Source organism: Semicossyphus pulcher, unplaced genomic scaffold (assembly GCF_022749685.1).
Source record: "Semicossyphus pulcher isolate SPU_LCO1_2020_fin unplaced genomic scaffold, fSemPul1.0.p SCAF_17, whole genome shotgun sequence".
Classification (NCBI taxonomy): Eukaryota; Metazoa; Chordata; class Actinopteri; order Labriformes; family Labridae; genus Semicossyphus; species Semicossyphus pulcher.
Window position 1 is genome coordinate 7,192,170 of NW_027211681.1, and position 27,326 is coordinate 7,219,495.

Genomic DNA, 27,326 nt, shown 5'->3' on the forward strand with positions numbered 1-27,326 from the left:
CGTGAATGTTTACATTTATGTTGTAGAGTTTTGAACATACAAACATAAATGTCAAATTCCTGCTTTACATTTTAGTGTATATTTAGTTTGATAGTATATGTGTGTATATGTGTATATTAGTCTGTATCAGAGCAAAGAAAATGGATGATTGAATGTCCCCAAGCCAGTTGTTGTTTTCCAAAAACACACAATACATAAAATAGCATTGTTCTTTGGCTAATTCGTTAGCAGACGTTAGCTTATCCAAACAAACCAGCAAACCTGCATAACTGGCATTATTTAGTATTATTATTGAACACATTAATTCATGACTCCTTCTCTACTCTTATGCTATATTATCACACGGCTGTGTTAAAACTTGATTCTGACTTAATTCCGGCATTACAAGGTTTGCTATTTTTCAATAAAAGACCGTTGTTATGAAGAACAGACCCTTGCAAGAGATTCGGCTCTTATCATACAATCCTAACTGCATAACATAAGGACAAACTGTTATCACATCAATCCGCCGAAACAAGAAAGAAGTAAGGAATAAAGCAATAAAGGTTTAATGATGCAAAAGCTGTAGGCTATGATAGAGAGATCTACAAAACTTAAGACTGCACATGAAGTAAACATTAAACAGAACACAGTACAGGATACGGCTGTGTTTAAAGACGGTGAATGGGAAAGAAAATGTCAACAGACTCTGACAGAGACGAGAGAGAAAACCTCAATCAGGTGCTGCACTGATTCCTGCGGTCCTGTTCACCGTGTCTTACCATCAGTGTTAATGTTTCCATTTAATGTGAGTAAAAACAGCTAGCTTAGCTCATTTTAATGTGAGAAATAACAGCTAGCTAAGCTCATTTTAATGTGAGTAAAACAGCTAGCTTAGTTCATTTTAATGTGAGTAATAACTATTAGCTCATTTTAATGTGAGAAATAACAGCTAGCTTAGTTCATTTTAATGTGAGTAATAACTATTAGCTCATTTTAATGTGAGTAATAACAGCTAGCTTAGCTCATTTTAATGTGACTAATAACAGCTAGCTTAGTTCATTTTAATGTGAGTAATAACAGCTAGCTAAGCTCATTATAAAGTGAGTAATAACAGCTAGCTTAGCTCATTTTAAGGAGGCTATGGACGCAGCTCTCTTTGAGTGAAACTGACTATTTTTAAACGGAAAACAGAAATATTCATTTTTAAAATAAAATCATTTCCAAATAAATATTTTGTGTCCAATTATTGAATTTGTAAGTAAATAGCTGTTTTATTAAACTGGATAATGTATAGTGAGCAGGTTGTTATCGCAGAAGAACCCCTTTAGGGTGAGACAAGACCCTGTCAGGGTTCCATTCTATGATAACAACCTGCTCACTATACATTATCCCTTACACATATCATTAAACATTATTCTAGTATTGCCATTTGTTGGTTATAGTGGCTGCGTTACAGCCACAGTTAACGTGGTTTCACTTTAAGGTACAGTGTTAAACCTATTCTGGGTAGGCTAGATCTTGTTTTAACTTTCCTTAAAATCCATCACAATCATGGCTTAAGCGGAATAATGCACACATTAAGCGACAAGAAGCTCATGTTTTTGTTGTATTTATTTCTCCATTCTTGGTGCATTACCCCCCTGTGCGTGCAAACTGTGTAGAGACTCAGGCAGTATAATAGAGGCCTGTGCCACAGGGAGAGGCATTGGGCCAAGTCCTACTCCTGCCATCCACAATCCATTCAACACGCAACACACCGCTAGAGCTACTGTGCTGCTGGAGGGGGGGGCTAGCACTGATACCCTCTTAATGTACTTTAAGAAGGACCCAAGTGAAAAATTGCTAATGTGCAACAAAGCCCAGACTCTGGTGATGGCGAATGAAGCTCTGGCACAGCACTAAACTGTATTCTGTTATTGTGTGGCATCTTAAGGGAGTTTTGCAATTAGTTCTGTTTGTGATTGCAATTTTACACCTGCCATCCCTAAACAGTGTGTATTTAAAATAATCCTGTTGTTAGGATCATTCAGATGGACTTTCATGCTATGTAAGTGGAACTAGTTGGATGAATCAATGCAATTGTGTCTGCTGGAACAGGGCTTGGATGCTGTTCAGACTCCTACTAAAGCAATAACACTAGCCTTTACGCAAACTAAAGAGATGTTTGTTCTTCGTACATATTTTAAGGCACATTTGAGACATTTTAGTACAGAGAGGAAGCGAACATGCACTTACCCGAGCACTCTGTCCCGCAATAAGCTGGTCATCTTCAGTCTGGACACTGGTCCTGCTGCGAGTATCATAGTCCTCCTGCTCGAAGTCAGAGTCATCCTCCAGCTCCTCTGGTGTCTGTGAGAAGCACAAAGACAAAGTTGTCCAAACAGTCAGAGAGAAAGAGAGAGAGAAAAACTGGAAAAGAAAAAAAAAACACGACTTGTAAATTGACAGCTGAAAAGGGCAATTTTCTTTGCCTTCATGCCCCATTGTGCAGGAATCCAGAGTAAGAGAAAGCATATCCCCGTCTTTTCATTTTCACTATACGGTGTCTCATTTGGGCTTTTAGCTACAACCAAGCTAAGTATAAGACAGAGACGTCGAACAATTGCAAGAATGTCAAATCTCGGACGTGTTTTAAAGTTCTCTCAAAAGTAGCTCGAACACACAATGAAAGGAGGCGGAAAGGGGCCAAAAAGATTTTTGTCATCTGATTGGACATTTTTTCCACTCCTCCTTCTCCAGAGACTTAAGTAAAAAACAAAGTAGATGACAGGCTTTGAAATGCAGAAAAAAGGACTTTCTTTCAAATTAATATCATTTATTAGCTTTGGCGGAAAGGCAAAATGATACCTGCAGGACAGAAACACACAGTGGCAGTTCTAAGGCCATACTCACAAACATATATCAATAATGTAATGACATTTAAAGCTATATGTAGCAAAAAACTATTTACCATGATTTGATTATTCATAGATATCTGGACCCATATGTAAAAGACCTGGATCACTAAATGTATATACAAATATGGATGCCTCATAAAATTGGTGTTAAAGTTCTGCTTCTGCAAAGCAATCTTTAAAAGGACAATACAGAGTACGATTGTATTCTATAACTAAGTATCTGTCTTTTGTCTGTGTACATGAGTATTTGCACAGTTAGTCCCTGTATAAGCAAATATTTATTGAAAGATGTATCATGTTTAATCACTTCTTTGTGGAGTCTGCTCCTCCTTTCTGCTATTCTCTTAAAGAGACACGACAGCCCTTTGATTTGGCTTTTTAGTTGATTTCAAAGCAATAGAGCATAAAGCTTTTCTCCACCATGCTCAATATCTGCAAAAGCATTTGGAGCACAAACAATTTGTGGTCTCTCATCAAATAAGAGAAATTGGAATTTAACTGAGTTATATTTTTTGCATCTGCTCAGAGTGAGAGACTAAATGATTAATAAGCATTTTGTATTCCTCTCTGCTGGCTAAAGGGCTGTCTCGCTAATTAAGATTAGTGGAGGAGCCCGCAAACTCACTAACACGAGCATGTTGATCACATGTAGCTGGCTGGCTGCTAACTGGGCTACATCGCCATGGTAACACATGACGGATGGCTTACCTGCTGCCGAGCGGAGCGCAAGATCAAAACATGTACACGTGTAATTTGTCCTCACACCTATATGATGCTGACATTTAAAAAAAAGCGTTCATAGCGCTGTCACAGGTATACATGTAAAGTGGACATGGACATGTACATTTGTCGACTGTGAGAGTGCTGCCTCTCCATGATAATCATATAAATCATTTTACAGAAAGTGTGTGAAAGCACCGGCTGTAAATCACAATTTCTACAAAAAAAAAAACAGCCTTTTCTATCAGTTCCGTTATCCTTGGCAGCAGAAACACAAGCACTTTGCAGTTAAATGGAGCTGTTTTTTGCCTAAATTAGTTCATAAAAGCACAAATTTCACCACCTTATTCTACTGTGCACAACGTAATTTATCTGGTATATAGTTTAATGTATTTTACTATGTGTATTTATGTATTTATTTATTTATTCTGCTTGTTTTTTGCCCATAATTTTCTATTTATTTCTATTCTAGCTTCAACAAAATGCAGGGTAGTAGCACCAGATTTTAACCAGATTTATGAGAATGGTTATTAAGTCTTATTACTTTGGCTGCCAACATACTAAATGGAGCTGCTGTGTTGGCACAGTGCAGACAGAGAGGACTCTGGGTAGAGTGGTAGATTGCTTTGTAATGTCTACATGGTAATGCAGCTGTTTACCTTGTGAATATTGCGAAATAGGATTAAATGAATGTTATTGTGATAGTATTTTAGAGGAGATAAGACACTGTGCCGTTCTATGGTGTCTGAAAAGCCTTTAAACTCAAGGATCTATTACTAAAATAAATTTTATCCCATTAAATTCCATCATCTCAGCAGGACCTCAAACAATGAACCCGCCTGCATTATTTTCCGCTTCAGCTCTAAACTTCCAGTTGAACTTTCAGCGCCTGCTGACAAAGGGAGGAGGGAGTGTAAACACTGGAGATATTAAAGTTGCTGCTCTCCAACCGCTCTTCAATTTCATACATGTTCCCTTCTATTGGTTCTTCTTACTTCATGGCACCACTCTGCTCTGTGTAAGTGTGTGTATGTGGGGACATAAAAGCCAGGACCAAACTGCTTTTGATAACTTTCATTATAACTTTATTCTCCTCTCCAGACCTGCCTCCGTTTTTAAACACTGTGGAGAATTGCTTTCTTAATCCACCGACTGCTCATAAGATGTGTGCTGTAAAAATTCTAAAGGGGACATTACGCAGCTTAAGTGGGAGAAGAATAACACGGGCACATAAAAATGGGTACACAAGAAACTATTACACGTGGCCCTAACATTTGCTATCTATACGATGGAGTTAGACAGGAAGGATCTTCCAAGTTGTTTCCTCGGAAAGTAATTGAACTTGGATGGGATTATGAAGCCAGCTGGTCCCGGGCAGTTCAAAGCTGCCTGTTTTACATTATTTACCAACATCAAATTATTTTCCATAATTAGATTTTTTCCAGAGCTGCACTGGGAAAGCTTCCAGCCTGCATAAAGTTGAATAAATGAATTACGTGGCGAAGAGAGAAGGGCCAGTTGGGGTGAAAAATTCAGATACTGTATCATCAGAGTGGGTGTGTGTGACGCAGTGGAGCCGCTGGGATCGGGTTGGTATGCAGCATTGTGACATGCTGTAAAATGTTCGCGTGACAGATGCAACATCTCAAATGGGAATTCTTTTGAATTTCATGTTTCTATTTTGAATGTTTTTCTTTAACCCTACGGTACAAATACTTTATATGTTTTATCCAGAAGCACATCTTGCTTTCCCAGAGATCAGAAGCTAAATAATTTGTTTAGCTTAATTTGCCTCCAAGAGAGTTACAATCAGGATTCTATTATTATATTATGAATAAATGCTTTGATTTTCTCCATTGTCATAAGAGTATAAATACTTTAGCGGTAATTGAAGTGATTGTGAATTCCAAAAAAGAAGATAATTAATTTCCATCAAACAACACTAAGAAATAAATGAACTATTTATATGTCAACATTCATGAAATACCCAATCAAATCAAATATGTGAAGGAAGCCAGAAATTAATGAATAACCTTGCTCTTGGTCAGCATTTAAAAAAAAAAAAAAAAGTTAATTTCTGCCAAACCCTTGTTGAGTATTTTAATTTTAGAGGAAGTAATGTGCATACCCTTATCATGAGGACCGCTTTCCGGATGTCACGGACGCCGTCGTAGACCAAGCGGGATGCATCGATGAACTCGTTCTCCTCAAAGGCCTGTGGGGGGTTTGTACTCAGGGCCTCGATTGCAACCTCGACTTGTTCAGCAAAACGGGGCATGACTGCAGGGAGGATGATGCGAGAGAGAGAGAGAGAGAGAGAGAGAAGACATTTGTGGTTACATTTCTTTGTAGCTTTTCAGAATGGGTGCAAGGTTTTTGGAAAACAGCACAATTATCAATTTGCACTTTCTGTAGTCTTGATTAAAACCGTTTCCCTCTCAGGGTTTACAGCAGCAGGCTCCCCTCCTGCGTCACTCTCCGCTCACTTGTGCACTTCAGCGAAAGACAAGATGTCACCCTAAGCTTCTATGTAAGCGACAATATGCTGTTCACACACTGCACGCCAATTAGCCACTTCACCTTGGCTTACCCAAAAGGAAGATTGGCCTGTCTGTCACAGATGTGCCGGTGCACGCTGACATGTGGAAGTGCGTACGTGTGCATGTGTGCAACCTGCAGAAAAGATGGCTGCGTGTGCTGCAGTGTTACAGTACAAGGGTGGTAACTTGCAAGCTCAGCCTGTCAAATCACACTGCCGATGAAGGGAAACAAATTCATCAAAGTCTTTTGAGCCCGACAATAGCCAAGCGACAAAAGAAAAGTCCCTATTGACCATAAAAATGGTTGGTTTTGTTGTCAGTATCAATTGGCCGGGCTCGATGGAGGAGCTTTATGCTCTTTGTGTGTTCAAATGAATTGTGCTGAATGTGAATAGACATTCAATGTTCAAGAATAAGGACTGAATGTTTGAATATTTAACTGGCTACCTTTCTAGGTAATCTCCAGTTGGGTAAAATAATTGAAAGCAGAGTTTTATAATGTGTTTTTTTTTAGATGGACTTTCTGCAAGGGCAAATTATCATCACAAAGGTTTTGATTTACCTGGACAGGCTGTCAGCGGCCAGAAAAGGTTGGTCTATATATAGTATACTGCATTATCTATATGCAAGTGCTTATTAAACAGGAAAAATGCCAATAACCCCAGAATGACACGGGGATTTTATGTTACATTTAGTGATGATTTAAGGCAGAGAAAGAGACAGACTTTTTTGATACATTATTAAAAGTGCATTGTAAATAATTAAAACATGAAATTGTATTAAAAGTAGATTAGCAGAGGAGAAGAAGAATAGGAAAAATAAAAGCAGAGGAAGAGACAAATGAAGGATGGGAGTTGGCCGCTGATGCTCCAGCAAAAAGCCAACCGTGTGATTTTATTATTATTCCCCGCACTTTCCGCCTCTCTTACACGCAGAGTAAACTAAATCAATTAGCCAGCTTGCACTAAAGGTGTATCTGCAGTATACTTATTTGTCTGATATAAAACACAAGCTATATTTCACCAAACATAAAAGGCCCTACAAAAAGTCTCTCCCTTTTTCTTTTCATTTTTAATTCAGTTTAATCCACTTACTGGAGAAGCGTAAAATAGGCTTTTGGGAATTGCTGGGAAGGCGTTTTAAATAGAAATATTTAAATGTTCTCCAAGCTCTTAATGAGCAAAGTTGCTGATGGTAAGGAGCAATTTCACTCATTCCAGTTGAAAAATGATGAAGGGAATTAAATGTGACCATGTAGGAATGGATTTTTTTCACCCCTTAGGCTTAGGCACAGTTAAAGTGAGAAGTTATGGAAGTACAATGAATGCTTAAAAACCTCACAGCAGATATGGCGTGCCCCTTTGAGACGTTTAACGAGCTCTAAACAGCATGTACTGCTCACCTTTTGATGCTTAAACCTCTATTTTACATAAAGACAGCTTCATTTAGACACTACATCACCAGAGGTCAAATTACAAGCACTTTGAGTTATCTTTTTGGAAGGGTATTGTTTTATCCCAGGCCCTATCGACAGACATTATGTTTGATATATACATAATTTTTGGACTTTGTGTAGCCGCCCCTAAATTTAAGAGGCAGAGAAGGGCGAACTTTGGTTCTACAGTTTGCTGGGACATGACTGTGTCATAGGCCATACATTCATTGCTGCACTTGGGCCGAATGTACAGTAAGTGGGTTGTGTGAACCACCACTGGGCAGGTCCAATTTTGCTATATGCAAGCGATCCATGAAGTTATTGCATATCACAATGGATTGTGTTTACATGTCTGTGAAGGTTCTCATCCAGGTCATAGTAGTTCTAAGCTAAATCCAAAAGGCAACTGGATTTGGTGGAAGTTCTTGAAGACGTTCACCCCTTCAGTTCTAACCTGAAGAGGTTGGAACTGAAGGATGAGATGAGAGGTGAAACGTCTTCACTCTATTAATAATAATAAAGTTTATTTGTATCGCACTTATCAAAACTTACAACAATAAAATACACAACGATTTAGGACCAAAACAGGAAGACATACCGAGGTGGTAGTGATAAACTGGTCCCTGCAGTTCCCCTCAGCTGGACAGTGCTTCATGTGTTTCAGCTCATCGTATGTAATATTGAACGCACCATTGCTGAGCAACATCATTGATTTCAGCAAAACAGGCTCTAAATTCCCTCCTTACGCTGCCTGCTCAGCACCAACCCCGCAGACACATGAAGCTGGCGGCTCGCTGGTAAACATAGTGGAGCATCTTACATCTAAGCAGCTTCAAAGTTTATTGGTCTCAGTGCATAATTAATGCAACACTGAATGGAAAATGAAATCAAAGTTCATGGATAAATCTGAGGCTATGAGATGAAGACTTTGGTGCGTGTGCTTTCAGTCTGTTTACCGCTGTGTTTCTCGCTCACTCTCACCTTGGTTCAAATGTTTCGCCGTCCTCCTCACACTGCACTGCTACTCTCAAAGCAATTTCCTCATCAGCGCTCTCTCCTACTGTAACTCCCACCTCTATTTACACACTGATTAAGAGACCTTACCGCCCATCCTCGCAAGTTATGAGTTTGCCATCTGTTTCCCATTCTGGCTCAAACCCGTTTTTCCCCATCATTGCAACAATGGGTACAAATTTAAAGAGTGACTCATGCGGTTCAGCAACTGTGCTCTGTAACGTTTAAAGTATTACAGGTGCACCGAGTCGGTGTCCTATTTCTCCTTAAGTACAAACTGCTTCCTTCTTTATATTGGTGGCCACCAGTGTTACTAAGATAGTAAACTAAAAGCTTAAAAGTATTGTGTGCTGCTTTAAGTTAGGCCGGACACAAAGTTTGGTAGCATCCGAGCTATTATTTCAAAAGTGGGCAGTGTGAAGCGTCCTTACTTTCATCCCTCAATCCCTACTGCACTTCTTTTTAGTGCACTTGATCCACTGATTTACAGGCATGACATGTGGGTGGCAGAGTGAGCATGTGTGTTATTACTCACTGCAAAACCCTGGCTAAATCCCATTTACTGTGCCCCGATGTAATAACAAGGAGCAACGCCACCGTGCCTCTCTAAATGGCACACTGACTTAGGCCATATATCAGTTTTTTAATCTACCCTCTCCAGGCACCACATTAATGATCGACTTTAAAATTTGTCCCTTTTTTTGAGGAGCAGATTAGTTTAAACACAGGGAGTTAGTGGGCAGAAAAGTGTCTCAGTGAAGGAGGGAGAGGAGGGAAAAAAGAGAGAGAAGCCATAACCACTTTCCCATTAGGCTATTGATTTTTGTCCCTCTCAAGGACACGCTTCAATCCTGGGCCTATGTGCAGACTGTCGGTCAGGAATCTATGGCTCAGCTTTACACTGAAGAGTTGTGTACCTTGGCTGCCTGTGTTTGGCTCGGCCATATATCTAACCACACTCAATATGAGAAAGAGGGATGGGAAAATTGAGACAAGGTCAGAGTGCAGGTAGTTGTGATAGGCGTCCTGTGTTGATGTGTCAGCTCTCACAAAGACGGGCAAGTGGTCGCGGCTGGCACGAGCCGCTGCAGGCGTTAACGCTGGAGCACTCAAATACACAAACAAAGAGCCAATCGCGCACACAAACACTCGCAGGGAGAGGATAACTGTTTAACACATGCACAACACTGAGAAAAAGGAAAAAAAGGGGAACCACATAAATGAATTCCACTAAAATCCCTGCTCAGATCGCTTAGTGAAATCCTTGGTGACAGCTATTGATTCTTTGGTGGAGTCTAGTTAATTGGACTCAGTACCCTCAGTAAAGTGTGTGGTCCTATATCCTTTTTCCTTTGTTAAGCTACACTTAATCATCTTTCCCCCAGCTATAGATTTCTCCTTGACTGTGTGTTGGAATCCATAGACAGCAGGCCTGCGAGGGACTGAGGGGAGAGGGAGGCAAAAGTTCACAAGGATCAATAAGTGCTTTATGGTCCAGATCAGATGTGCACGGTAGTCCCTAAAAACCCCCAACCACCGCCACGAGGAGGGAAACAGGAAGAGGAAGCACAACAGCGCTTCATCAAAGAGAAATATAGGGCCAATGAAACGCTGGTGTAACAAAGCGACGGTTCCCCAACTTAACAACTCAATTAGCTCCAACAATTGAGAGGACACGACTCCTCGTTAAATCGTGAAGCAGCAGCTCTCCTAAAGGCCATTCAGCCAGGGTGACTTGCATATTTGCTGCATCTGTAATGACTATCATCTTCGCCCTTACCTTGAAGTCATGGCATGACCCCAGTCATTTTTAACTCAGCTGTGTGATGGTGTATCATTCTAATCAATTGTATGCTTGATGTTCCCTGCTTTAGTAGTGCTACCACAGCTTTCACAGAGCATTCTACGGTGTGTTATTTCTGTATAACAGACTGCTGCCATGAATAACAGACTACAGATATATTTCTAATCACAGCCTCTGGTGGACTGTATCTATTATATAAATTACCAAAAAAAAAAAGAGTCTGCCTTATTTAAAGACAGCCAGATTACTGCGGCAAAAAAAAGAAAAAAGGGGATGATGAAAAGAGACAGGTAAAGCGAAGAGAGGTTAAAAGACCAACAGAGCTGGATGATGGAGAAATCGACAAAATTGGGGAAGACAGACATGAAGTTTATACTAAATTGAACACGGTATGGGCTGTGGCAATGGTTAAAGGCTGGTCAATGGAAAAGAAAATGCCAACAGACTTTGACAGGTATGGGAAAAATGACCTCTCTCTAGTGCTGGGGTCATTTGTTTTGTCCTGTCCACCCTGACTCACTCCACCATCCATGGAAATGTTCGGTTTTATGTGGATTAAAAGAAGGCCTACTCTCAGAAGGGTATAGCGATCGCTGTTGCTATGTATGCAGTTCCAGCCGTAGAGTCTACAGATGAAATACAATCCTTTTGAAAACAATTAAATCATTTCAAAATCAAAATTATGTGCACATTGTTATTCTTTAATAAGTAGCTGTGTAGCACAGCGAGGGGGTCGTTACGGTGGGAATAAACCGTGACAGGGTTATGGGCTGTGACATAAAGAGGAGGGGCTCTCGCGACCCTGACTTTTACTGTCATTTATCTAGGAAGGACAATGAACAGATTCATACATTACTGGGTGGAGTCTGTATGTTGAGGTTGATGGGGATTGAATCTGTTGGGCCACGACTGAGAGGAGGTGACAGAGATTAGAGACTCCTCCAGAGGGAGGCCTTTTGGATTAATCACCTACAAACTGAGTTTCCTGGGGGCTTAAATGAGGAGCTGTTATTTTCTTGCATGTTTTTTGAGATGTATGCGTTTGTGCTGGTCATCTACTCTTTTCTTCTACTTTTTATTTCTTGTAGAGATATTTTTGGGTGATACTTCAATGATCAGCTTCACTCCATTCTTATTTTTATCTTTATTGTATTTTTATTTTCACTGTATTTTTGTGCCATTTCATTGTCATTGTCTAATTATTGTTGGACAAGCCACCTGGCGTAGATTGTTTAAAAAGGTGTCACACCAACATTTGTTTGTGAAACGCTGACGGAGGCCTTGGGCTGAAACGCGTTTGTTTCATTCAGCTGCTGTTTACAATATTTTCATTAAAAGTTTCATCAAAGTGGACTTTATTGCAAGTCCTGACGCCTTTGTGCTTACATACTATTACTTGACACACATAAGAGTGTGTAGTCGTAATGTTCACTACAAATAACAGACGTCTACCAACTTTGGTAGCTTTCTTGTACTCTTGTGCCGCCCCTGTTCTTTTTCTTTGGACCTACAAAATCCGGCAGTGACACTGAGATCAGAATCTTCCAGTTCGAGAGTTTAATATTTTGCAGGCTTCACTATGAAATATGAAACATAAAATACACACAAATGGCAGCTATAAAAAGAAAATACTGCAGCTCTAACAGACATTTTAGAAGGTTGAGAAGGGTTAAATTTGCTGAGGCTATTATTTCCATGAATGTTGTGCAACTGTTACTTTTCTTAGCAAAGATCAAATATTAACCGCAAGTTCATGGCTGCAATATTGGCTGTGCTTGCTTTCCTTCACCTGTGGGTCCTCATTATTATTTTTCTCAAGAAAATGTATACATACTGTAATAGTACATCACTGAAAGCCTCAATTAGAGACAAAGTGAAACATTTTTCTCAGTATTACATGTGCCAACGGTGTTCTTTTAAAAGGTTCCAGTGTAAAAGCCCAGTGCTTCGGCTTAATGTGTAGGTGGTTGAAATAATCCATACAGGCTGCTGTTGGCTATGTTTCACCTTTGCCATTCAGTCATATGATTGCAGAGTAAATTCATGTAAAACCTTGTTCTGTAAAAACATACAATGTAGGAATAAATAATACATTTCTAAAAAGGTAGTTGAGCAAAACAACATACAGTCAATGCCTCAGCAAAGGGAGTCAAGGTTATTAAAGAAATAAAGAAATGATGATGTTAACTCATACAAAAAAAAAACATGGCAGAGAAAACTCAATGGGCGATCAATATGATGCTGCAAAATCAACAGTTCTCAATATGTTGCTCTCAGGAATGCTGACATGATGCTTCAGGGGTGCTGCTGACTCAAAGAACAAGCTCCATACTCCATGGAGAATTAATATAAGTGGCGCAAGATTATATAGCGTTCACGTGTGATAAGGTTATAGTCATACGGAATTGACCTTAAGTGTCCACCATATATCGCCATCGATTAATTACCCCTGAATTATGCGATAACAGAAGAGAATGTGCTCATGATACCGTATAAGTCGTAGTTTATGTAGTCCATTATGTTGGCGTAGAGCACCAGAGAAGGCCCTCAGACAGATGGCTTAGTGAACACACGTGACTCACCTAATGCTGTTTGTGACTTAGCAGCTAGCAGGGAGGGGAGCTGATTGTGTCTCTCAATTATCCCGGCAGATGAAAGTAACGAGCGAAACAATAGATATCGCGCCTCGCTAAATGGGCTCTAATGGGAGAGAAAGAAACCGGGGGAGGGATGGATGGGGGAGGAAAAATACAATGCGGAGGGAGTGGGGGGAGCTAGTGTAAAAGATGGATTGCGGTCCAATTCGATTCATGCGGGTGAATAATTCCTAAATTACCTCTTTCCTTTCATCCTGTCTTTCTGTTTGTGTACTTTTCATAATGGTGCACTTTTTAAAGGCATGTTAGTGCCTGTTTTTGAGGAGCTATTTCATAGAGCAAAGAAAGTCTCTCAGGAAAACAGAGACACCAGACTCTTTGTTCTCTCCTTGTTTTGTGTTTAGACTTTCTTAACACAATAGATAGTAACATTATACCTGAAACAAGGCCGCATTAAAAAAACACAAAACGCACACTGCTCAATCAAACCCTCTGTGTGTTACAAGGATGCCTTTGTACCCAAATTGGCAACATGTGAAGTTGTAACACACCCCAGGGCTGACAAAGAAATCAATGAAGGAATATATGGAGATGCAACTTTTCAAGGTTTGTTATGCACACACGTACTGACTGCCTCCAGGAAAAAGCCACAGCCTCAAAACTCTGACACTGACAAAAGTTCTTACCTTCTCCCTCCTACTAGGTTTAAAAAAGAATCACCAATCAAGGTGGAAGTTTTACAGCCTTAAAGTGATAATTGGTGGCACTTTGGCGATAAAGGGTAATTGCGGGAGCACACTTCCCAGATATCCAGACAGTTTTTGCATGTGTGGCTCCGGTTCTAACTCTTGATTTTCCTCGCAGACGGTTCCTTTAGCAGGTTCCTTTTTAGACTGTTTGCCTTCATCTGAGCGTCGAATTTGTTTCTTTTTCTTTGGATTTTCATTTATTTTTGAAGTTGTATCTGTAGTCATCGATCTTTTCTTTGTTTGTTCAGCCATAGTAGATTACTGTTTACTCACAACACTTGCAGAGACCGGAAAAGCAGCCGCTTAGCTCCGCCTACCCTCTCTGGCAGACCAACCACTGCTGGGTGATGGAAAAGCATCACTAACTGGGCGCTGATTGTGATTTTTTCCATGAAAGTCACACCAGACACCCAGTCCATAATACTGCAAATGCAAAGGCTTTCATCAGTGGGCCATAGGCTCAATCACCATTGTGTTACCTCAATCAGCGATAGACAGTGACTTAACAGACATTTATTTGAATGAAAATCTTCAAGATTATCACTTTAAACTGTGTTACGAGCTCGCTTGAGCACCGTGAGGTAAAGTTTAGCTTTTATTAGTGCAGGAGGAGGCTAACTCACAGATGTTTTTCCCTCAAGGCTTACTGTAGCTTTATGTGCTAGCTGCTAAAATCATTGAGCTCTACAAACTTGTATACTTGAGTTGACCTAATTTTACTCTGCTGCTTATTTACCAGTTCGCTCAGACACCTCCTTGTGTTCCCTGTATGCCAGATTAGACTAAAGATACTGCTTGTGAATCCTGGGGCTCACCAGATGTGTTCATATACCCAGGTGATTGTTAGCCTGCAGTACCTGTTACGTTACCATGCCTTACTGCTGCAGTTTCTTTTTCTGCTGGTGTCATCAAAGAGCACAGTTGGTGGATTATTTATTCAAAAATAGCGTAATAGTATAAAGACCCCAATCATAACAGTAAGCGATTTGATTTCATCATTTCATAAGTAATCATCTTAAAAGGACCCTTTGGAGTTCTTGTAAACAAACAAAAGGCAATTATTTATTTAGTGCTTACTCACCAGAAGCATTGTCGGTGTATGAGCTATAATTAATGCATTGAGTGCATTTTCCTCCTCATAAAACATTTCCAAAGCTGAATTTCATTGATTATAAAATAATCTTAAATCCAGTATTCGAAGTACTCATGTTTACTAGCTTTCTTCGTAAGTGCATTGCTGCATATGTTGGCATGCTGCTGCTGCCTGTTAGAGCTAGACCTGTGGAACAGTGTGACAGCATTAGCAGGCCTTTGGATTGCATCAGTTAAAATGTGTAACATACATGTGCATCCTTGTGCATGTGTTGAGAGTAACAGAACAGGGAATAATAGCTCTATAGTGCGACTTTATATCGATAAAGGAAATATAACACTGCAATATTTTGAATGGAGAATGAAGCAGAGTAATGGCACATGCTATTAGCTTACTTTGCACTTGTGGCCTTATATTTGAAAACTAAGAAAAAACACAGCAATAAGTCCAGCGGCGTAAGTTTAGTGTATTCTTAGCAAACATAACACACTCTAAGCACCACTCTAAAAGTTCATAGTGTTACAGTGCTTTTACTTCCTACTGCTTATGCCCAAAATACTGTGTGAAGTAATCTATAGGTGGGACTAAACATGTGTTGGCCTGAGTCGTGTCCGTCACAGGGGTAAGCTCAGGTCTCCTGGAATGTGCTGTGACACACTGTGACAGAGAAAAATAACAGCTGAGATATGGATCAGACGCAAGAGTGGCAGAGGAGTGAACAGGTGGCGTACAGGGTTTGTGTTAGAGCCAAAACACTGATCCAAACTGTGGGACGCTGGGCAGCCAGGCAATTAAGGTGTGTCTGTAGGTCACTGACCAGACTGGAAAGCTAATGGAAGTGCTAGTGTGTGTGTGTGTGTGTGTGTGTGTGTGTGTGTTGCACTTCTCAGCATGAAACTATCCTAACTTGCCAAAAGGCTTGATGCAAAATGTTTGATGCAGGCACAGCACAAGGTTAAGGAAACCGTTAAAAATACACAGCTAAATATTACATTTTTTTGTGCCACACAATCTCGGTGTACAGTTCACTAACCAGTCTCGGACAGGAGCTTGATGGACTCCAGCACACGCTCAGTGTAGACCCCAGGTTCGTAGTTTTCCATCTCAGCATTAATGATGTGGACCACACGGGCAGCTCGGCCACGGATAGCTCCAGCGGTTCGGTCAAGAGTGTCCACATCTCCCTCTTGCAGAGCAATGACGCATTTGTTGACATCCTCAAGGATGTGGTTCTCTTGGGAGAGGCACAAAAAAGAGCAGCAGTGAATGGAACAGGAGGGACCCAAGGCTGTCTCTTTGTGGCAGAGATAATGTTTGGTTGTGTGGTTGTGTGCAGCGGCCATCTTCAATTCAAAGAGAAGGTAATGGTTAAAGTTTGTCCCTGAATTTCAATGGGTTGTTCTAGATGCAATATATAAACAATACCAAATACAAAAATCAACATATCCCAAAGAATTTACCTAATCCAGAACAGACCGGCTGCAGGAGCCGTATTTGTCAACAGAGCTGTCAATCTCCTCTTTACAGCATCAAATAACTGATCAGAAATAAACTTCTCAGAAAAATGAACACTTGGACGTAAACCAGCATGATAAGAACTAACTATAATGAAACCATGTTTGAGAAAAATGTATAAGCGGTGTATTTTGATTTTATAGTTCGACTCATGTCCCATCTGTTAACATGGAGGAGACGGGCTTTATGACCTAAACTGCAGCCAGTCAGCAGGGGGCGCTCAAAATGTTTTGGCTTCATTTTTCGGGAGCTGTCATGTCGTCCATCTATATATACAGTCTCTGGTATAGATAAACATTTACAAATTTCTATCTACAGAAATACAGCTTAGTATACATTTTACAAATTACTGGGTGAGGCTGGGCCAAATACAAAAACCAAAATGTAAACAGACAAAGAAAGAGGAGCAAAAAAATAATCATTTGTTTTCAGTTTGTTTTGCTCTCTGACTCTGTTTTCTCTGATTTGCTCCATCGTTCCTGTTTTAAATCATTTCATGGTTTCGTATTTGCCATTATCCAAATGGTTCTTTTGCTTTTTCGCCTTCAGCCACCACATAGAAATCCCTTCCGCTACACGTTGGAAGCTACCAGTCGCTGAATAAAACTTAGAAAATTGGTGGAAATGAGGAATTTATAGATCATTTTCTTCAATTATTCCACCGGTAAAGGATTTGTGCTGCACTGCTTCATACCTGACACAGACAGAAAGTCATCCACAGAGGTGATGTCATCCACGGCCTCCGTCAGGATGCGCACCTGCTTCTCCCACTGATCCTTGAAAACGTCCATGTTGTCCTGGGCCACTTTGCTTTGTGGGCGGGCGGCCAGAGTGAGAGCAGCGTTGATCACCTGGCATAGAAGAAGAATGTTGTTGTATGACAATAACATACTGTGTTATATTCAAGGCCTTTTTGTATCAGTTGCCTATTATCAACAATTTCCATGATAAGACCCCAACAAATGTATTTTACGTGCAGTGCAATGGTTTCAAGAAATAACATAAGTGTGTGTCGTGCAAAAGACCCATGGATGTTTTAAAAATGTTCAGTTCAAAGAGAGCAAGGTTATCTTTTCCAAAGATAAGTATATTAACTTCAAGAGTCTGTTCCATGTAAGATAGAACATTTGGCTCCGAGCCAAAAAAGATCAACACTTCAGAGGATTTTATGGTTTAATGATGAAAATAAAAACGGCAAATTATGTCCCTAATTTCTTTTATTTTTTGATTAGTCCACTGAGACTCAGTATTTAGCACATTACTAAGTCAGCTCTACCAACAAATAGCACTGTGTTGTTTCTCACATTTTGTGTTTTAGATATGATTTTTTGTGAAATTAATCTGATGTGGGGAAAGAGACACTCTGATCTGGACATGGTGCTTGCTGAGGTTGCGTGTTTGTCTGCGTGTGTGTGTGTGTGTGTTTGCATGTGTGAAGATAAGGGACTCTACCCTGAGCAGATGGAAATATTTCTCTTTGTTCCACCTCCTTTGTGTTCCCATTTCCCAGTCACAAAGTCTGGGTCTATTATGTTTTTTGTCTTTGTGTTAGGCATTGCCAAGAGGTATCAGGAGATGCTTTCTACCCCAAGTTTGCGGAGTAAGTGGGTCTCAGCAGGTGTGCAAAGCGAGGCCCGTGCATTACATCCCAAATCTTACATTCAGCCTTACTGCTCCATTTCTCTTGCCGGGTCCCATGTGAATGAGGCCTACGGTTAACCTTGGAAACAATGGATCGATTTCAAACCTCCTCCTTTGCTTGCATCCTGAGAAACAGCACTTCAAGGTCCACCTACACAGTATTCATAGCTCTTCCTTTCTTTCTGCCAACTGGGATTCTTTCTCACTCAGCTATTCGCATCCTAAAAACTCTCCAAAGATACAGTGCATTTAGAGGAGATTATAATTACCAAACGATTGTCTGGTGCTTGTGTAGAGAGGTTTCTATTATGGGATTTAAGTGTTTTTCACATCCTCACCTGTGGACATAGGCTGTCAATTTGGGTGGCTGCCATTCGAACCAACTTCACACCCTCTTCATTGTTGGAGATGGAGCACGCCAGGTTGGCCACCTAAATAAAGCAAGAAAAAAAGAAGACAATGATTATGGCGTGAAGCTGAATGCTTTTTATTCAAAGGTCAAGGTTACAAAACAGTTTCCCCATTCCATCGACAGCAGACTCCCCGCTGACACATCCCATTAGCTCAGCAAGGAAACACAAGGATGGAATTCCACACTAAACCTTTGATGACATCTAAGCCTCATATTAGCTCCAGCTTTACCTTAAAATGCATCTTTAAAGAGGTTTTACATTTTGTCCACCATTACTTACATTACATGAATTCATCACACAGGTGCCTATTTCCTCTTAGTGCTGGACAGTAGGTAGGAATAAATATGTAGATGAGCTCTGGATGAAACAGATGTCGCATCAGTCCAACAGATATTTCTGCCGCCCGCTAATGGTACACTGATATTACCAGAGAGGGAATGCATGTCAACAATGTGTGTGATTTATAGAGTGGCAAAGCACAGGTTGGAATATAGCGCTCGGTTGGTGCGAGGTAATTGGATCCATTCAGATCAAAACTGGCCAGGTTCACACAATGTACATACAGAAAGCCTTACTCATTACGTACACATTTCCAGCATGCCTGCGATGCATGACTAGCATGCCTACAACATTATCGGTGTCGGTGGATCAAAGAGCTGCTTTATTGTATAATTAAGGTGCCAGATGGTTTTTATACATGAAACAACTCTTACTTTGATTTATGTTGAGGTTTTCCGGCATGAAATAAGCGTATCACATGTCATTTTTCTGCACTGGAATTTAAGCTAATTTTGATACAGGGATACACTTAAACTCTTAGAAACGGCTACACCTGCAGCGCACACACAGCTTGAGGTTGTGTGTTCCGACAGGAAGTAGGAGACGGTGAGCTTCCGTTTCAAAAAGTTACCGAGCTGATCACGCTTATTAGACATATATTTGAACACCGTTAGAAATGGTAGAGGACATACAGTATAAGCAGCCCACAGGTCTGTATTTATTTTATAAATAAACGTGTCGCTCCACCTGAACCCCCGTTCTCTTCATGCGGGTGTCAAAGCCTGAACCAAGAGTGGTTAAGTAGGAGGGTTGTTTTATTTTGTTAGAAGAAAATGGCGTTTTTTTTAATGACGCATATTTGATGGATGGCATTTCCGTACAGACTGTGGACAGTTGGGTAACATAAATAAAAAGGTGAAAAGAACATCAGAGGTGCTGTAATAAAATTCAAACCACCTCGTCTCTAACAATCCCTTCCTGACAGAAACCCACGCAGTCTGCTCTATTCCCATGTGAAGTCATCATATATCTCCATGGTATCACTGCACTTCACAGTTAATTTTCATAACTTCAAACTCTGTATAATCCAATACCATCCTTAAGTAAATCAGATTTCAGCATGAGCCCCGGCTTTGAAACTGAGCTAAACAGACACATGCCTGTTGGCAGCAAAAGGTGCCAGTCTGTATTAGCACTTCTAGTGCTCACATGTCACTGTTTGAGTTAAATTGAGGTAAATCAAATTTGTGTTAGAGGACTCTTGCTTAGAGCTCTGTCTCTTTACTCATGACAGCAATGAGCACATTGATGGATTGCAGTCCTTTATGTGAAGCACTGTGTGTATGCTTCTAAAGCGTGTCTGTGTGTGTGTGTGTTTGTGAGCGAGAGAGAGACAATAACAGAGTGTGATTGAGCTCCGTGTTTCACATAAAATGAGCGGCTGCCTGCAGAGGGTCTGAGAAAAAACGTGCAGCTCAATTTAAAGGATAATTCCAGCATAATTCAAGTGTCCGGCAATCACTTACTGCTTTTGTACGATAACAAACTAGGCAGAGAATTTCCCAGAACCTTTATTAAGCTCTGACTTGTTTTGAACTTCCTCCTTTTTTTTGCAAAGTAAAGTTAAGCAAAATAGTCACAGCTAATTTTAGCTGCTATTCAGATATGGTTTTATTTTCCTTATCCTTTGGATGGTTTAAAGCTGGTGGAAGCATCCTGCTTTGTTTTTCTCTTGGTTTCTGAGAGACAGAACGCTTGTCGATGTGTTGGCACAAATGTCTTTTCCTCTTATCACTCCTAAATGTACAAGCTAACATGATATGATGAATGGGCCTATTTTGAGATTGTTTGTGGCATGATGTTTCAGTTTTTGTACAACTTGGCTTGTTGGCTCAAAAAACTTAAAGGCAAATAATAAAGCCTTCATGTGTCATTTCCTGTGTCTCCGTGAGGTAGAAGGCTTTGAAGGAGCAGGACAAAGGTGCAGCACTTTTTGCTGTTTTATCTCTTTCTCCAATTACTGCACAATTGCACTACGTGACCGTTAGAAAAAGTCTCCTGTCTCTGTCTTTATTCTCTTACAAAGTTTCTTTTCTCTAGTTCTGCTCAGGCCCAGCGGCCCTCTGGCTGCTTCAGTGGGCCCATGTGAGGCAAAGGGGCAGAGGGCGTTCTGGAGGTTGGATACATGCCCAGCAAGCCCACTCCCTCTTACCCAACACAGAGAGCTGGGCCAGGGCCAACGCTGCAACACTCCGGCCAAAACTACTAATTGCAATTATCTAAGGAAGTGCCTCTCCTTTGAGGTTTTGTTCTGTTTTTTTTTTTCAAAGAGAGGAGGGAAAAACCAAGACAGAAGGTTTGAGACTACACCACACAAGGCTAATGCTGATTTGGTCAAGGATGTTGGAACAAATATGCAATCTAAAGACGCGTGTGTTTGTGTTTGTGTGTGTGTGTGCGCGTGTCACAGTGTGTTAGAGAGAGAGGGAGAGCAAAGGAGCAAGCGAGAGAGAGAGCTCTGCTGAATGCCCATTCTTCATTTTAGCCTCGAACAAAGAACTATCGATTTTGTCCTTTTGCTCTGCCCTGGATAATCACTTCAATTCTAATTTGATGAAGGTTTCCACTGCAGTCGGAGAGATGGGCATTCTCATGTATGCGATCTAAATCACCTAAATGGAGCTGAGTAACTGAAAATAGATCTGATGGTGTCATTTTTTCTCCATTTTTTTATGCAAAGGGTTGTTACCAAGGACCTCAGATCTATCCAAAAAAAGCACTGAGGATGGTAATACATGAAATAAAGTCTTATAATTCTCTTTTTATTGCTATTCGGCAAAGTCTGTGTACAATGCACACAGTCAGTTTGTCTCCATGTAATCCCATAAATCTCCTCTCTGTTGTGCGTCCGCATTAGTCCTTCTGCAAGGACTCAAACTTACCCGCCTTTGTGAATTTTTGATGATTTTGGATGGAGGGAACTTTGGACTGGCTGTGCCAAAGAGCAGAGCGGCAGAGCGAGAAAATACTCTCCGAAAAAAGGGAGCATTTCCAGCAGCTATACAGCGAGCAAATCTACCTTCTAGTTACTCTCAGAAACGAGTTATAGAGCCATTGTCGGCCAAGGTGCCGGGTATAACAGCTCCGTCCAAGGAAGAAGCAGGTGTAGAAGAATGGCTGTCGGAGAAGCAATCAGTGGGGATGACATTTTGCGTTACGTGATGTAAGATGGAAGCACTTTGTTCTATTAAAAGTCTGTCATCTGGATGTTTACTCGTGCAGGGATGGTGTTGTCAGGGGGTGCCGAGGGGTCATGTTTTATCTCTTTCTAATGCACAAAAACCAGCAGAATCTCTCGCTGCTCTTGTTCTGCCTCCTCTACCGCTTTAGCGACATGCACTCACTCACACACACAGTAAATAAAGCTGTCTGTCAACATAGATGTAGCAGAACACGTAACAGGGGAATACAGTATGCAGACTGTGAAACAATTACAGGCCTGCCCTCGACAGAGCACCTCTATTTGTTTTAGTCATGAGCTGTCAGCTCCCAGCGTGACGCCTGTACATACATCGTACGGAGCGGGGGTGACAGGAACAGGTTAAGGTGCGCGACATCAGGGTAACGTAACATGTCAAGGTTGTGCGACGCTCGAGTCTATAGGGGATATTAAGCAGCAGGAGTTGACGACCTTCTGTGACTGACTATAAACTACGCCTTTGAAAATCAATCCCTATTAAGGAGTGAAGAGCACGCTGCCTCAGGAAGAATGCCCAACGGGCTCGCAGCGACATCAAAAGGCACGTCAGAGCTTGCAGCATATTAAACAAGAAAAGTGTGAAGTTACAAAAACAAAGGCAATAGATTTCTGAGTATGTTCGCCACGATAAAGGCTGTAATGCCTATTCTCCTCTTGGATCTTTTCAGACGAAGGCAGGATTTAAATGTTGGAATACTTTTTTTCAGAAAAACAGAATATTACGTCATATGCCTTAGAAGATGATTTCCCTTCTGAGTGACAGTCGTGTGTTCACGTGTGTTCTTTAGGAAGTGATATCAAGAGGTAAAACTGTGTAAAAGAAACCACAGCTGTATATGCCTTCATGCTTAACATTTGAAAAGATTAAACAATCCAACAGACAGTCAAAAGTCTCTTTTCCTGCGTGCTCCAAGTACAACAAGATCTCAAATTAAGCAATGGTGTTGTGAGTCATTCTGATTACAGATTGCCGTTTAATTGCTCCCTCCGCTACCTTTTTTCCACCCTCCCACACCCACCCTCGCCTGAGAGACAAAGTGGACCTAAATTGCGAGTGACTCTAATGCACTCAGGAGTTCTCTCTACACTCTACACTAACTCAGAATGGAAATGAGTTTAAGTCACTGTTTACTAAGTGACAGGTCCACTAATATGTTGCTGACTGGGATACAATCCTCCACTCCTCCGCACACTGTCTCCCCCGCAAACCCCTGCTTCAACAACTCTGTGCATACAGATGCAGCTCCTACCACAGAATGCACGCACACACCGTGTCTCATTATTCCTGCAGCCCACTATATTTACGCTAAAGGAAGATAGCCCGTAATAATAGTCAAAATAGTTTTCACCCACTATAGACTGAAAATGTCTGTAGTTGTTCAAACAGTTCTGCCATAATTACTAATTAATAATAATAATTCTGTTTCAACTGACACAAGAGAATTGTGAATTTGACTGTTTAGTTCATTTTTTTATTTTTATTTAAAGTAATCTATCTATCCATCCATCCCTCCAACGTACCAACCAAACAATCCACCCAGGCCATCCAATGTACCAACCAAGAGATCCAACCAACCAAGCAATCCAACCAACCATCCAACGTACCAACCAAGCAATCCAACCAACCAATCCAACCAACCATCCAACATACCAACCAAGCAATCCAACCAACCAAGCAATCCACCCAGCCATCCAACATACCAACCAAGCAATCCACCCAGCCATCCAACATACCAACCAAGCAATCCAACCAACCAAGCAATCCACCCAGCCATCCAACATACCAACCAAGCAATCCAACCAACCAAGCAATCCACCCAGCCATCCAACATACCAACCAAGCAATCCACCCAGCCATCCAATGTACCAACCAAGCAATCCAACCAACCAAGCAATGCACCAACCAACCAACCAACCAACCAACAACCATACGTACCAACCAACCAACCAATGTACGTATGTACCAACCAACCAACCAACCAACCAACCAATGTACGTATGTACCAACCAACCAACCAACCAACCAAACAACCCACCCACCAAGCAATCCACTCAGCCAGCCATCCTACCCTCCAAGCCATCCAACCAACCAATCAATCCACCCACCCAGACATCCAACCAACCAACCAACCAACCAAGCAATCCACCCACCCACCTACCCAGCCATCCATCCACCTATCATTCATCTCCTACAAGTACTCTATGGATAATTTAACCATGCCAGTATGGCTCATTTGAGTTTGCTATCCAACACACCAACCTACCAAGCAATCCACCCTTCAAGCCATCCAACCAACCAATCAATCCACCCACCCAGACATCCATCCAACCAACCAACCAACCAACCAAGCAATCCACCCACCCACCCAGCCATCCACCCACCTACCATTCATCTCCTACCAGTACTGTATAGATAATTTAACCATGCCAGTATGGCTCATTTGAGTTTGATCCAAGCAGTGAGAGTTAAACACACACTCATGTTTTCTTAACGCCGTACAGACAAGAGTTCAGTTTATCCATTACAGCAATAAATGTTGATAATATCTTGTTACAAAAGCTGTTATTGCATCTTACATAAACCGTTTTTATTGGTAACAGGCCTTTGTAGAGCCTTTTCAGACTGTAAATTTGATTAGAATCTGTATATATGAACTTATCTTGTTGTCAGTCTAGGTTCATATGTGAAGCCTTAACAGACAGCCTCATTTCAAGACAAATGAGAGAGGTTATACTCTGCAGTGGTAATGTACTGCACTGCTTTATATTGAGATGGGTTTTGCAGACTCCATTTACAAAAATAGAGGAAAAGAACATTAGGACATTGAATGTAATGCAGACCAGTACAACAGGAACACTAACTAAAACCTTAGCAACACAGAAAATGTTGGAATGAACCCGTCTCTGGGCAAAAACTGGCAGATATGAGCTTGTTAAAGGCAAAGTATTTGGCAGATCTTTTGTACATGATTGCAGAAGAATTTAAAGGTTTTCCTTATCATGTTGCCAGGCAAAATAGGTTGCATCACAGCCAGTGTTAGTAATGTTGATACACATTTGCATAAACACTACAACATATTTGCCAAATGGAATGAAGAAACGATGAACATAAACTAAGACAACAAAGTGACAATATTACCGTCTAGATTGAAATACATTGCAGCTTGTTTTCCCCGGCGTATATAAATGAAAGTATAGCCAGGGCTTTGTTCAGTGCTGCTTATCAGTAAGTGTTAATGTGTGAAGAAATCAGGTTAAGACATCAGCAAAAGGTCCCTTGGTAGCAACATGGAAGTTCACTGACCCGTTTCCATCCGGTCAATGAACCCTTAACAAAGCTGCTTCTTCATCAGCCGCAGTGAATGTACACATCCCCTTTGACAGACGTTTACAAGAACACCACGTCCAGGTGCGCGTGACGGAGGTGCGGATGTTCACAGAGGGTACAGAGGAAGTCAGGAGGAAAATGAGACAGTCCACTCCACCACACCGATTACAGTTATATATGCCTTGACTTTCTTTCACTGAAAAATGACTTCTGCATTAATTACCCTGTATTGTGTTTAATGCAGCTCCTCGGTGGGTTACATGATTAATCCTGCTGTCTGACAGCCTCACTTTCAATAGAGTGCCACTATGTTCGGCTTCTGCCCTCTTTAGATGTGCGTGCCGACTTCGACGCTGCATTTGTATTTTGCTCCTTTCATTTCGCGATCAATACTGTCTGCAGCCCTCTGAAGTACATGGATCAAGAAGTCCAAAGATTTTTCACAAGAAAACCAAACATTTAGAAAGTCTTTTAAATTCCATCTCAGGGGTGATTTTGGCAATGCTTATGAAACTATAACTTCCACTGAAAAGGAAGGAAACGCTTGACTAAGAAACACTTAAAACAAACCACACTTATGACAGGAGCTCACATGTGGGATCCTTAAACTAAATAAAAAACTCGGCTCAGCTTTGATGCCGAACACGTGATTCTACTCCGCTGATACAGAACAGGAAAGCTCGGATAGTAAGCAATCTGTTTGTGTTATGTTTTCTCTCTCTGTTACTTTTATGATGTCATACTTGTGAGCTTACAAGACCTTATATATAACTTGTCTACATGTTAAGAGCGCTACTCACCCTGGATGCCTTGTTCCTGGCATTTTGTATCCTGTTAGCTTATGACACCTAATGACCACATATACATGTTTATCTTGCTTCCATCTGCATGTTAGCCTGAGTCTGATTTATTACCAGCTATGTATAAAGAAGGACTATATAATAAGAATATGGATTTAGCATTTTGGGCGTCACTAGTTCCCTTTTGCTAAGAATACAAAAATCCCCGCACTGGAGTGTCCTCCCTTTTGTTTTTCTTCTTCTGAGTCTATATGATTTTTGAATCAAAGCCGTGATTGAACCCTCCAGAAAACAGGACAGCCTTCACAATCACATCATGGTCTCCTTGACAACCATGACTGAGCTTGCATGAAAGGCTGACAGAGTGTGATTTACAATGGTCGTTTCTACGGTGCCGCAGCTGAGGAGTGGGTATTCCTGCTAATATCATGGCTGGCTTTCTCGATAAATATGGTAATTTGCTGCGGGCTGCCGAGGAGGTGAAGCAGCGCTGCTAGCAGGGAGAGGTTAGAAGCCTACATGAGACAACGGCGCGGGTGGATGACTGCACAGTTCAGACAAGAACAGACACATTCACATGCCCTCAGATGTATAACACATACCACCGGAAAGGAGAGTATAGAGGAACCTGATGTAATACAAAAGGGGATGCTAGCAATCTGTTTGCGGCAGGCTGTACTTGCCTTGTTCAACCTTTTATGGCGGAAATGTCAAGGACCAGTTTTTTTCTTACACAGAGGCTTCAAAATGTGACGTATTTACATCAAAATGTGTAAATGATAAGGCCATAGCAGGAGAGGATGGACCCCGAGAGAATAATATCCGCAATATAAAATTTTATTGAGCTCAACAAGGGACACAGAGAGGTAATTGAAAGCAATATAAACAAATCATAAAGTTAGCTGACTTGGGACAGCAATATATGAGTGAGTATGTTTGCACATGCTCTATACGAGTGTCTTAAAGCTTCAATTTAGAGGCCGGGTGGTTGATTTATCTTGTTGCAGTGAATGACAGGGCGTTAAAGAAAGAAGGAAGCAAACGGCTGACTCACTTTCCCTCAGGCGAAGGGCAACTATTCACACTTCCTTCTGGCCCCGGCATCTTGCTGCTCAGCTGTGCTCCAGTCTCGAGGAGCAAGAGCCCCGGCTAGACTGATTTCTCTACACTTTGCTACAAGCACTCGATCGCACAGGGGGTGTCGGTACCTCCTAAGCAGTCAAAAAGCGGTGTCACCCAGGTAGGCAGTACAGTAGTTTG

At 41.1% G+C, this 27,326-nt stretch overlaps 1 protein-coding gene across 1 annotated transcript in view; it reads right to left on the reverse strand.

Annotated features, from left to right (window-relative positions):
* ctnna2 (catenin (cadherin-associated protein), alpha 2) overlaps nucleotides 1-27,326 on the reverse strand; it is a 335,256-nt gene that overhangs the window by 19,629 nt on the left and 288,301 nt on the right. Inside the window, exons 10-14 of the mRNA XM_069665324.1 lie at nucleotides 18,326-18,418; nucleotides 17,041-17,197; nucleotides 15,865-16,065; nucleotides 5,728-5,879; nucleotides 2,218-2,331 (exon numbers count right to left, since the gene is read on the reverse strand). Of these exons, the coding sequence (XP_069521425.1) occupies nucleotides 2,218-2,331; nucleotides 5,728-5,879; nucleotides 15,865-16,065; nucleotides 17,041-17,197; nucleotides 18,326-18,418 (717 nt within the window). The remainder of the gene's footprint in view (nucleotides 1-2,217; nucleotides 2,332-5,727; nucleotides 5,880-15,864; nucleotides 16,066-17,040; nucleotides 17,198-18,325; nucleotides 18,419-27,326) is intronic.